We start from the raw sequence: 11,712 nt of genomic DNA, 5'->3' as shown, positions 1-11,712 counted from the left end.
TTTATCTTTTGTTACGCGATGTTGTCTTTAAAGTTACTGAATCAAACAAAGACTGCGGTCTTGAGAAACACAAGACCTGCTTTCACTAGTCTATTTCGATCTCAGTATCATACATTTCATGAAGATAATGCTTCAGTTTTACCCAACTTGGTTGAACCTGCTAGTGCTTCATTCAAGGTAAACCGTGGTGCTTTGCCTTATAATTTATACTTTACTAAGGAATAAAAACCAGGAAAATGCTGAAAGAATGCAACAATTGGTAGATGATTTGAATTTGAAAACTGAAAAGATAAAGCTGGGTAAAGAAAGATAGATAAAACAAGATGTATGAAAATAATGGCAAATAGACTAACATGTGTGTGTAAAAAAAAGGTGGAGGTGAAGCAGCACGTCAAAGACATTTATCTCGAAAGAAGATGCTTCCCAGAGACAGGTAAGCTTTTGATTATAACCCACGATCAAATATAACTGACATGTATTATTATCTCTTAGAATCAATCGCTTGATTGATCCGAAGTAAGGCGTACAATGACATTGCATTTTTTATCAGTTATTAAAATAACCTGTCATTTAGCTCTCCTTTCCTTGAATTATCTGCATTAGCTGGATATCAATTATACGATGAAGAAGTACCTGCAGGAGGTATTATCACTGGTATTGGCCGCGTCCATGGGTAAGTTTTATAGACATGTAAAAAAAAGCCACCGTGGGAAACTTACTGAATTTCAATGGGTAGAGTGGAGTGTATGATTGTAGCTAATGATCCAACGGTTAAGGTAAGAAAAAAAAAGGAGGGAGAGTAGAAAGCCTTACTGATACTTACTGGTTTGTAGGGTGGATCATATTATCCTATTACAGGTAATATAACATAACAAGGATTATGGATTCATACTTACAATAATGGATATATACAGTAAAAAAGCACCTTCGCGCTCAAGAAATAGCTAAAGAAAACAACCTTCCATGCATATATCTTGGTAAGAAATGATATCTCGTAAAAATACCAGACTAACATGTATTCATAGTCGATTCCGGTGGAGCCAATCTTCCTAGACAAGCTGATGTGTTCCCTGATCGTGAGCACTTTGGTCGTATCTTTTATAACCAAGCCAATATGTCTTCTCAAGGAATTCCTCAAATCGCTGCTGTTATGGGTTCATGTACAGCAGGTGGTGCATATGTCCCTGCGATGGCAGACGAAAGTATCATTGTCCGAAAGCAAGGTACTATCTTCTTGGCTGGTCCACCCTTAGTCAAGGCTGCTATTGGTGAAACGATCAGCCCTGAAGATTTGGGTGGCGCCGATCTTCACTGCAAGACATCAGGTGTGACTGATCATTACGCTTTGGATGATGAGCACGCACTTGTTTTGGCCCGCCGAGTGGTCAGTACGTTGAACAGAGTCAAGAAGCCTCAACTTGATTTGCGTGCTCCAGAAGAGCCCCTGTACTCACCTGATGAGATTGGTGGTATCGTAGGTGATAATCTAAAGAAGCCCTTTGACAGTAAAAACATTATTGCTCGTCTTGTGGATGGAAGCAGATTCGCTGAATTCAAAGAGAATTATGGTACAACACTCGTCACTGGCTTTGCTCACATTCATGGTTACCCTGTCGGTATCATTGCCAACAATGGTATTCTGTTCTCTGAATCAGCCTTGAAGGGCGCTCACTTCATTCAACTCTGCTCTCAAAGAGGTATCCCTCTCGTCTTTCTTCAAAACATTACTGGTTTCATGGTAGGATCTACCGCTGAAGCTGGTGGCATTGCCAAGAACGGTGCCAAATTGGTCAATGCCGTCTCTTGTGCCAAAGTACCCAAGTTTACTGTCATCACTGGTGGCAGTTTTGGTGCTGGTAACTATGGTATGTGTGGTCGTGCGTATTCACCTCGATTCTTATGGATGTGGCCAGTAAGTTTTACATGATTGAATATACAGTCAGAGGCTTATTTAATCTATAGAATGCTCGTATTTCTGTCATGGGTGGTGAGCAAAGTGCCAACGTATTAGCACAAATCACAAGAGAAAGCAAGGCTAAGAAGGGAGAGACCTGGCCAGAAGAAGAGCAAGAAAAGTTTATGGCTCCTATCCGTGCCAAGTATGAAGCTGAAGGTCATCCTTACTACTCTAGTGCTCGTTTATGGGATGATGGCGTTATCAATCCTCGCGATACGAGAGATGTCCTTGGCTTAGCCTTGAGTGCATCCTTGAATGCACCTATCGAAAAGACTAACTTTGGTGTGTTTAGAATGTAAAATCTGTCTTTATAAAATAAATAAAAAAAATAGAATTTCTAATGTCTGTGTGTGTCTTTGACGCAGGGGGTGGTTTAATTATTTCTTTTTCTTTTTTATATATTCAACATGCCTTCTTCATGTAAAGAGATTAGACAAGAACTAGTCGAATGTATGCTCAAATCAAAATGTGTATTGAAAGGAAATACTATCAAGGAATGCTTTCAACCAGAACATAAAGACGATGTTCCTGACGAATGCTTCAGTATCAAAAAGAGTTTTGCAGAATGTCGAAGAGGAATGGTAAAATAAGTATATATTCATATAAAATAGATAACAAATAACAACAAAACACAATTAGATTGATCCACGCATGCGCTTTAGAGGAAATAAGACACAATAAAAAAAAACATCTCATTGCATATTCCACATACACATTTCACATCCATTTAATCAATAAAATAGTATACTAGTCTTCTCCTACAGGCACTTCTTCTTCCAAATAACGAACCAACTTGACACGCATCTCGGTTGTTTCGTCGCCACGAAGTGTATCACTTATAAACTGTGCTTCTACTTGCATTTGTACCTATATTACTCTTAATTCCTCTTCCTCTTTTTTTTTCCTTTTTTTCTAGTAATACATTACCATTTCTAAAGCACCACGTAAGACGCCACAGTAGATATTTGAATACCACAAACCGCCCTCAAGTGCTTCATCAGGTAATTCTACAAAATCTGTCAAGGGATTTTCCTCAAAGATGAGTGAGAATTCTTTATTGTCGCTAGACCAGTTACTGACAGTAGGTGTTATATTGAGAAACATTTTGAATCCAACCTATACAGCTAGCCTATATCAGATCACAATGAAGGCAACAAGACATGCATATATATACATACCTTTGATATTGCCTCTGCTGTGTCTTTAAATTCTGAACAACGCGTGATGCCTGAACGAGCTAAAAAGTCTTCAATCATGCGCTGTCCAATGTTATATCCCCTTCATTGTTCCTGTTGGTCATTTGGCTTTGGGCGTATAGTTATTGTAAACTTACATTTTCTCGAGTTGTTTATTGACTTCAGCATAGTCTTCAAAGTCTTTTACAAGCTGAACAACCATAGAGCCGTATGTCAAGGTGAATAATTCAGCATTCTATAACACATGGGTAAGTCTCCTCCCTTCAACTTTTGTATAATCTAAGCTTTGCTTACAATTTTATCAACTTTAGTCTTCCAGACTTCTTCTCCCAAGGCTTTATATTGTTTAACTGCAGGTGAAGACGACATTTATGTTACAAGAAAAAGAGAGAAAAAAGGAGACATGTGTGTGTGTGTTTATTGGCAAGTAACTCCGAAAGAGCTCAAATAAAACCTATGACTTGACCATAGGCATTTGACATCGTATTCACACCCCATTCGGCATTATAGGCTGTTTCTACTTTCTTATCCATCTCCTCTTGTTCTTTCTTTTCCTTCCAAAAGGCCACTTGCGAAAGCACGTGACCTTTGATGATTTTAGTGTAAAACCAAGTAAAGAACATCATAAAAAATGTCGTCAACCCAAAGAGGATATACCCATATATCTGGGCCTTGGTCAGACTTGAGCTTGTGAGTACAATGATGATCTTGACAATAGAAGAAAGTATGAGAAGAAAGCCCCAGGTGAAGGTCATGTAACGCATATCCTGACGAAACTTTGCCATGTGGGTGTAAAGATAGTCCAGCTTCTTTTGACCACTTTGATTCGTTAAACGATGGATATCTTGTTTCTTGAGATCTTCATCTACTTCAGCACGCGGCATGATTTGGTTGGCAATCTGGTATACAAGCAGCTTTAGTTCAAATGAGCCTATCTTGATAGGTATCACGCTGATGATACAAGCTGTACCTAGAGTGAAAGGGACAATAGATTCACAAATGGCAGACACCTTTTCATCAGGTTGTGCAATTGACTATATAAAGAATGATGAGATTAAAAAGACTACAACAAAGTTGTGTGTATTACCAGAATTCCTGAAATAAGGAAACTGATACCAGCCACACAGCCAAGTGGGTCAAATGTATGATCTTTTATCATGCGTCTGTTGGATAACAATAAATATTAGAATACATGATCAACTTCATAAGTCACTTACATGATGACAATGGCAAGCGGAGGCGCAGAGGCAATGACCATGGCAAGGACTTGACCTGTATGTGGTTTGAATATATTATAGAGTAACACTGGTAATCCGACACTCCACAGAATAGCCAAAATAAAATTTAAAATGGGACGACCTCTCATGAAACTAAAGCTAAAGATATCTTGCAAGGTACCCAAGTCCATTGGTTGTTCCTCGTCTTGTTGTTTGGGCGCATACTTGTATTCTACTACTTCTTCTTCTCTTATTTGTACTGTTGAAGTGTTTGTTTGCTTTTGTAGTAGGAATGTCCTCGAGTCTCGGCTGGTGTTGTGGTTGGTATCTTGTTCTTTCTCTTTTGCTCCAAATGGCCACCTCATTTCAATGGAATGAAGGTAAAAAAACAAAAAAAACTAGCTGTAAACAATGGAACAGGCTGAAAATAAACATGACGGAAATAATGTTCTTCCGCATAAATTCATTATCTTCATGGGCTTAAAAAGATTGGTCCCTGGCCCTTGAGAAGTTACAAGTGATACGAGTGTTTATTTTTTTTAGAAAGTGTGTGAATATCAAAAGCGTAAAGAAGGGGAATATGTACACAAATGAGAGAGGGGGTATAGATGTTATTTACAACAAGTGAAAAGATGAAAAGTAAGCATTGTCTGATTTCTTTTTAAATGACAAGGAAAGATCAAACTTGGGAGGAGAAGAGAATTGAATAGATGAGGATGCGCTTAGAGCAGGTGACGTAGATGGTGAAGAATAAGTTGAGATAGAAGATAATGATACTGTTGTTGTTGATGATGAAGTTGTAGATGACTTTCTAGGAAAATCGATAAATTCAGGATATGTGTAACCTAATAATGGATGGTTGCGAAGAGCATCAGCACGTAAACATTGTTCACTGCAGTAAAGTGATTCCTATAAACAAATATATGAGTTTCGGCCCTTGTGTGTTGTTTATTGTATATTTTACCGAAAAGGGACTGACTGCTTTATCACAAAATGTGCACCAGTTAAGATCTGCCATAGTTATTAAAGAAAATCATTTAACAAAGAAAAAAGAGAGAGAAATGGAAAGAAATATAAAAAAGGAGTCCTTAAATACACTTCCATACTTGGTCACACATACAGAGAAAGACACAGGCACACGGACTCACTTATCTTTTTACTCACACAATGACAAAAAAAGGAAAAACGTGTCTGTTATCAAATTCGTCATTGAAAGATTAAATGATACACTCCCTTACCATAAATAGATATCGTATCCAATCAGAGTTCATGCTGTATATTGCTTGGAATTCATGTAGAGAGAGTACGCTCAACTCACTTGATCAGCACAGGCTTTCATGGCCTCATTGCTCATTGGGAATATTTAACTGCAGCATCAAAAGAGAATCGTGTGTGCAGACACACAAGACTTACAAGTCGAGTGTATCGGTAAAAGCATAAACTTTAAATTTTTCTCTGTTCTTTGTCTGATTTGGGGCACCTACGCTCCAGGATGTTGCATGGCACATGAAGCATGATTCCATCTTTGCTCTCTCTCTCGGTAGGTGATGATGACCAACTGATGATGTAGGGTTTGTATGTACATATCAACTCTATTTCTAAAACATAAACAACGAATCTTGTCAGCCTGTTCAACATGTGCTGGCATATCAAGCAAAGGTGAACCGCGTTGGATTTAGTTCCAGTAATGGATGGGATTCTAGTAACTGAATGTCATCTGACAAAAGTATATATCAAAATCATCAGCTATAGACGTTATAGTATCAGCAATACAATAATAACATGCTCCATTTCTTCTTTTTCCCTTTGGACCTCTGCGCTGTGGGATTTACGTAATTTAGTTCCCAAATTACACGTATTGAATGGACATGAACAAGAGGGTGATACAGCTATTATGGTCACCTCATCATGAGACTATCTTAGGTACAGCCAGCAATGATAGACGTATCTGCGTTTGGAGGGATTTAGCCAAGATTAAACATGGTGATGAACTACTGGTAACTATAGATACTTTTCATCTTTCTCACCATTTTTTTTTTCTTTCTCAGTTTGTACACAATGGACATACCAATGAGGTATCAGATTTCGGCTGGAACCCTGCAGAGCCCTGGATGATAGAAAGCTGTGGTGAAGATAACGTCTTACAAACATGGTAAATGGTAAATTAATAACAAACCAATCGTATCAGAGTGCATTATCTCACTGCTTACAATTATCCATAGTCAGCCTGATTGATAAGGAGAGAAAGAGAGTAGGCAAGAAAGGAGGAGATACAGTTCAACCAATCATGTGCGAAAATTTTTATTTCTTTCTTTGGACACTGATACAAGAATTATTGGCTGGCCTCAAAAGTAAAAATTTAGCTCATGCACAAAATTTAGCCCAGCTATTCGACTAAATCGATTGGGGAAAGAGGGGGGGGGGAACATTATTGAACTCCTTATCTATAATGATAGCATTAAAGTATTAACTACTGGTCGCAATTACTTTTAATGCTTTTAACAATGTTCAAACAACCTAAACTGTGTCTTAAATGTTAAGAATTTACCATATTAACAAGAAACTCTATCACTTCATCTTTTTTTCAGGTACAAAATATTTCAGACACAGTCAGAATAGCAAATGATAGGGGGATTTGTTTGTTTGTTTCTAAAGATTACATTGGCCAATAGGAATGTAGCTTGAAATAGATAGCAAGCACGCTTCTGATTGGCTTATATATATAGAGAGAGATAAAAGTTTTTCCAAAAGAATTGGTTTATTAGGGGGATACATTCCATGAATATTATAAAAAATAGCCGTGAGAATATCAATGCTTTGTAACTTAAATTTACGTCTTCCCTTCAAACAACAAATTCTTTCTTTTGTAAGTGTATTAAAAGTGTGTAGCTTACAAACCAATGTCTTCAGTCAGTGGTGCAGCTGTGGCTGAGTTGAGGCACATCAGCAAGAGAAGATGATCAATGTATAAGGACAAAGTAAACACAAAGTCACCTTGTCTATATATATATATATGTGTGTGTGTGCATTAAAGTCAGGCTTGTTGACATAGATGAGGTATCACTTCCTACATAAATAGAATTCGTTGCTCAATTGTAGCTATGTCACTGTAAAGAGTAAGACTGAGGAATTGTGTATATGATGAAAAAAACGACTGGGGAAATTGCTTATTTAGGTCTGCGGTGTTAAGAAGAGTGATGCATTGCATTGTTCTGTGGTGTAACTAGGATGTTGCTTTATTTCCTGAAGTACGGAACAGAAAGGCGGCTGTCTTTGATTACACTGGTTGATTCGAGAGGACCTTGAAGGTATTATCGATGCAGCCTTCTTTGACAATGTAGCGTGCAGCGGTCAAGTAGACTAGTGTAGATATAATTTGGGGCTTGGGGGCTTTACTGTTGTTGCTTTTTTTTTATTGCCCTTTTGGGTGCAGGTATGTTCGTCCTGATGAACCTATGTAGGCTCATCCTGAAGTGAAGTGATTTCTTACTTTAATTGCAAATCAACGGTTTTGATAAAGTTAAGATATATAAGGGAGCCACGTCTATTTTAGGATAATAGATATCCAAGATGTGGCCATTATTTGTATGCATACGTCTCAGACACTAATAAATCTGCCCTATAGAGAAGTGAGGGCGAGTTAGAAGCTAACCACACTTAAGCTTTTGATTGGGAGCTCTGGGAGAGAACAAATGAACAGCAGCAAACTACTATTTTCTTGAACGGGAAAGTCGGGTGATTCCCATGTAGAGGCCTTTGATAATATAAAACCTAATAGACCGGAAGCTCAGCTTGTTGATACTTGAGAATGTGGATTCTCAAAGTCATAGAGTGGATGCAGGCAGTGGGGTTATTGGCGCCGGTGGTTTATTCGCCAATTTTCATTTCTTTTATTAATTGAGATCTTATTCGAAGCAGATAATTCCAAATATGATCAAACCCGAGCTTGTCACTTGATACTAATTTCGCAACAGACAATATCAAAAGTTGCATCGAGAGGTTAGGCGTCTTGAAGCAAACAATGGAAGAAACGATATTGTTTCGCAATAAAGTAAATCCGTAAAAAAAGTGGCCTGAACAAAGTATGAATTGTCTAACTAGAAGAAACAATGTCTGAAGCTAAACTAGTCAAAGGGGATATACATACTACGTTTTTGGTCAATCAGTAAAGCGTTTAATTCACACAAGCCCAGCGTTCAGGCTTTGTATAACATGGTGACAATATGACTAACTCTAGGGTTTCGAAAGCCCTGTTGTTGAACACACTTTAGGATTGACTCAAACACAGAAGGGTTTGTATTAATAATTATTTTTCTCTCTCTTTTTTTTTTTTATTTATTGTGCTCATCAGCCGATGAGTAGTTGTTTTTCCACTTACAATAGTATGAATAACAATCATCTTATAGATGAACAAGAATTTTGGGACAAGGTCACGACTACACCATCTCAAAAGGATACACATGAAGACGGTTCAAAAACTGCCGTAAATCAAAACATCATTGGTACCGAGCGGGAGTTTCATAATGAGGAAACCTCCACATATTGGCTGCCCAAAGATGATGAGGAACAAAAGAGACTAACAGGAGTATGTAGGAAATATGTATACAATAGGTTTACTAAAGAGCGTATTATAGCAACATTTTGCCTTTAAGGAGCTATATGAGGGGTAGGAACTTTATGATATAGACATTCATAGATGGTAACCTACCTTTTCTAAGGAACGTTTTGCCTAGCATAAGAAAAACTTTGGATTTTCAAAAAGGTATCTCCATCCTTGATGTAGGCTGTAGTTCTGGTGTATGGATTATGGTAAGCGGCAGCTCATGGGCATATATATATATAATTGTTCATATTTTGTAGGATATGATGACCGAATATCCCAATTGTACTTATCATGGCTGTGATATTGTCAATGTGATAGACAAAAAGCTCTCATTAAAGCAGTTCACTTTTAACTATGGAAATGTAACAAAGAGGCTTCCATATGAAGATAACACGTTTGACTTTGTTCATATGAGATTCTTTGTCCTTGCCCTTAACGAAGAACATGAATGGCCAGCAGCCATAAGTGAAGTGATACGTGTTACTAAGCCAGGAGGTATGATGCAAATAGCAGATTGTGATTTCCAGGTATAAAAGTGTATCAATTGACTTACAGATAACTTAATCATCGTTTGATCGCTTTTAGCTACCAAAGGACCCCTCCTTTGTGTCTTACAAGGTTACGAAAGCTAGTGAGTTTTTACCACATATGTTGGTTTAGGCATGCTCTCCTAATACTTTTGTAGTACACACTGCTTGTATTTCAAGAGGACAGAATCCAAACATAGGAGCTGAATTGGAAAAGATGATCTCCAAGCACGATAATGTAAAGATTGTTCAAGCTGATTATAGAACCTGTGATATGAGTAAGTAGTTTATCCAACAGCAGAGGCAATTTTAATAAGACGATATAGGTTCCGGTACCTCTACTGCAAAGAAATTTATTTGGGATCACCTGGAAGGATTGAAGAGTATACAGCCCATTGTTGGACCGATATTGGGAATAAAAACTAAAGAAGACCTGGCTAACTATTTAACAGAATATAAGCATAGCCTGGAAACAGAGCCATGTCTATTCTCTTTGAACTCTGTTGCTGCTCAAAAGCTTTAATCAATGGTTTATTCAATAAAAAAATCATTAGCCTTCATTGACTGCTACTTTTGTAAAAGACTTGTATGCATTGAAGAGTGGGAATAAATGCAAAGTTTATTTACAGCTTAAAATAATAGTAATTTAGATATACACCACTACTGGCCCATTTGTTGTTCTAACATTAAGTGTTTTGTTTGGTTTGTCGTCCATATGCAGACATTTACCATCCTTCTTGGAACGTTCATCCTTTTCCAAAATTAGACGAGAGCTCCCGCTTATTGGGGTAATATTGGCAGAAGAATTGGAACTAGAGGCTATATAAAATCGACCAGAAAACGTCTTTGGCAAGTATACAGTTACAGGAGCATTTGTACTTTCAACACGAATTTCTGCATCTTTGTGAATAGCAACCACATGCATCACGATGGGCGCATTTGTTGTCTTTACTACCAACTCCTTTGACACTAAGATCTGTGTGAGTGTTATTGGTGCGTTCTTGGTTCTAATATCTATCCTGTCTGCTTGAATAAGGACACTGATGTCGATAGGACTATTTTGCATATTAATTTGAAGATCGCGGGCTGTCAATTGGCGTTGAATATATAATGTGCTATTAGTAGATTTAATATCTATATATTTCCTAGAGGTAATAGAGCCATTAACAATAATTGATCCATTATTTGTTTCGAGTGAAACGGTGTCTTTAGCTTCGAGTGATCCATTTACTGTCAGGATTCCATCAGAAGTTTTTAGCCTACATTCATCGCCTGACCAATTGCCATCATGAGTCAGCGGACCATGCGAGTGTTTCATTTCTAATTTTCGGATATTATTGCTGTTACCACTACGACTGCCACAGCTACTGCTACTTTTACTTTTACTACAGCCGCCAAGAACAGGTGTAGGCTGCCAAGGATGGTACCCAAGGTTAGGTGATGTTGAGCTAGAGCCACACTGTGAGTAAGGTCGAGGTTTAAAGCCTGAAAATGCAGAGGCAAGATGCTCGAATTGCTGGGCCATTCTTTCACGCTCTTCTCTTCTTTGCTCTTTGCGTGTGGCTCGTCTTCGTACTCTTTCTTCTTTGCTATCAAAAGTTTCGCTCATAATATCATCCACCATATTCAAAGCCATCTTTGTTGCTTCTGCAGCTGTAGCTGATAACGTACTAATGGTTGTTCTACTGGCTGGTGCTACGTTGTTGACTATCTCAAATACGCTGCCTAGTGGACCTTGAAAGCTTCTTCTCTGATGAAGTGGCTGCTTTCTTTTTCCATGCATAGCATTATCATAGTCTGGGGGAGAGGAAGATGAGGGTGGAAGAGGTGCTGATGAAGAGGATGACTGATTAGGGTGTGGTGTATATGGAGGTGGATTATCACTGCTAAAAATCAGTATGTTGGCCATGTAGAGATTTATTGCTATTACCTTGGAAGCTCTTCGTCTATTTGATTTTTGTTATTTACTCTCATTGATGATAACTTTAACGAAAAGAAAAGAGTTTATTACCATTTTAAGCTTTTATAGTGTTTTTTTTAGGTTCTCAAAGGACCCGTTCTCTGCATCACGAAAGGCCTGTCTCGGATACTTTTGTCTTTATATGGTATCTTTGCTACATTATTGCCTAAAAAGGTATGCTTTCTTCAGCCACACTCATGCGATGCTTTAAAATCAAGACATGTCATTTGCTGTATGATGCTCAGCATCTTT

The 11,712-nt window shown here is 37.9% G+C and overlaps 8 protein-coding genes across 8 annotated transcripts; 4 read left to right on the top strand and 4 right to left on the bottom strand.

The window, feature by feature from the left end:
* Positions 1 to 2: 2 nt before the first annotated feature.
* Positions 3 to 2,296, top strand: RHIMIDRAFT_140884 (carboxyl transferase). The gene is made up of 9 exons (XM_023605693.1): positions 3 to 299; positions 373 to 433; positions 493 to 516; positions 575 to 673; positions 737 to 776; positions 834 to 858; positions 915 to 977; positions 1,026 to 1,912; positions 1,963 to 2,296. Exons 1-9 carry the CDS (start codon positions 248 to 250, stop codon positions 2,254 to 2,256), a joined length of 1,545 nt encoding a protein of 514 aa, XP_023465871.1. The 5' UTR covers positions 3 to 247; the 3' UTR covers positions 2,257 to 2,296.
* A 68-nt stretch (positions 2,297 to 2,364) lies between these two features.
* On the top strand, positions 2,365 to 2,638 carry RHIMIDRAFT_203259 (uncharacterized protein; the record flags this gene model as incomplete). Its single annotated transcript, XM_023606675.1, has 2 exons — positions 2,365 to 2,538; positions 2,597 to 2,638. The coding sequence occupies 2 exons, from the start codon at positions 2,365 to 2,367 to the stop codon at positions 2,636 to 2,638; spliced, it is 216 nt and encodes a 71-aa protein (XP_023465870.1).
* A 66-nt stretch (positions 2,639 to 2,704) lies between these two features.
* RHIMIDRAFT_203367 (transporter particle component) lies at positions 2,705 to 3,522 on the bottom strand (the record flags this gene model as incomplete). Its single annotated transcript, XM_023606683.1, has 5 exons — positions 2,705 to 2,824; positions 2,885 to 3,073; positions 3,136 to 3,235; positions 3,291 to 3,388; positions 3,448 to 3,522. 5 exons carry the CDS (start codon positions 3,520 to 3,522, stop codon positions 2,705 to 2,707), a joined length of 582 nt encoding a protein of 193 aa, XP_023465869.1.
* Positions 3,523 to 3,596: 74 nt separating this feature from the next.
* Positions 3,597 to 4,735, bottom strand: RHIMIDRAFT_237976 (uncharacterized protein; the record flags this gene model as incomplete). The annotated part of the gene is made up of 3 exons (XM_023608859.1): positions 3,597 to 4,187; positions 4,241 to 4,316; positions 4,371 to 4,735. The coding sequence occupies 3 exons, from the start codon at positions 4,733 to 4,735 to the stop codon at positions 3,597 to 3,599; spliced, it is 1,032 nt and encodes a 343-aa protein (XP_023465868.1).
* Positions 4,736 to 4,985: 250 nt separating this feature from the next.
* Positions 4,986 to 5,388, bottom strand: RHIMIDRAFT_237975 (uncharacterized protein; the record flags this gene model as incomplete). The annotated part of the gene is made up of 2 exons (XM_023608858.1): positions 4,986 to 5,279; positions 5,335 to 5,388. The coding sequence occupies 2 exons, from the start codon at positions 5,386 to 5,388 to the stop codon at positions 4,986 to 4,988; spliced, it is 348 nt and encodes a 115-aa protein (XP_023465867.1).
* Positions 5,389 to 6,232: 844 nt separating this feature from the next.
* On the top strand, positions 6,233 to 6,605 carry RHIMIDRAFT_237974 (uncharacterized protein; the record flags this gene model as incomplete). Its single annotated transcript, XM_023608857.1, has 3 exons — positions 6,233 to 6,367; positions 6,419 to 6,522; positions 6,593 to 6,605. The coding sequence occupies 3 exons, from the start codon at positions 6,233 to 6,235 to the stop codon at positions 6,603 to 6,605; spliced, it is 252 nt and encodes an 83-aa protein (XP_023465866.1).
* Positions 6,606 to 8,754: 2,149 nt separating this feature from the next.
* RHIMIDRAFT_237973 (S-adenosyl-L-methionine-dependent methyltransferase) lies at positions 8,755 to 10,023 on the top strand (the record flags this gene model as incomplete). Its single annotated transcript, XM_023608856.1, has 7 exons — positions 8,755 to 8,955; positions 9,005 to 9,036; positions 9,089 to 9,179; positions 9,231 to 9,500; positions 9,559 to 9,604; positions 9,659 to 9,778; positions 9,827 to 10,023. The coding sequence occupies 7 exons, from the start codon at positions 8,755 to 8,757 to the stop codon at positions 10,021 to 10,023; spliced, it is 957 nt and encodes a 318-aa protein (XP_023465865.1).
* A 60-nt stretch (positions 10,024 to 10,083) lies between these two features.
* On the bottom strand, positions 10,084 to 11,578 carry RHIMIDRAFT_313652 (uncharacterized protein). The gene is made up of 2 exons (XM_023614879.1): positions 11,431 to 11,578; positions 10,084 to 11,383 (listed from the first exon to the last, which is right to left on the bottom strand). The coding sequence occupies exons 1-2, from the start codon at positions 11,472 to 11,474 to the stop codon at positions 10,147 to 10,149; spliced, it is 1,281 nt and encodes a 426-aa protein (XP_023465864.1). The 5' UTR covers positions 11,475 to 11,578; the 3' UTR covers positions 10,084 to 10,146.
* Positions 11,579 to 11,712: the final 134 nt, after the last annotated feature.

This window comes from Rhizopus microsporus, assembly GCF_002708625.1.
Source record: "Rhizopus microsporus ATCC 52813 unplaced genomic scaffold scaffold_9, whole genome shotgun sequence".
In the NCBI taxonomy this organism is placed as follows: Eukaryota; Fungi; Mucoromycota; class Mucoromycetes; order Mucorales; family Rhizopodaceae; genus Rhizopus; species Rhizopus microsporus.
This window is presented reverse-complemented; position numbering and strand designations above follow the sequence as displayed.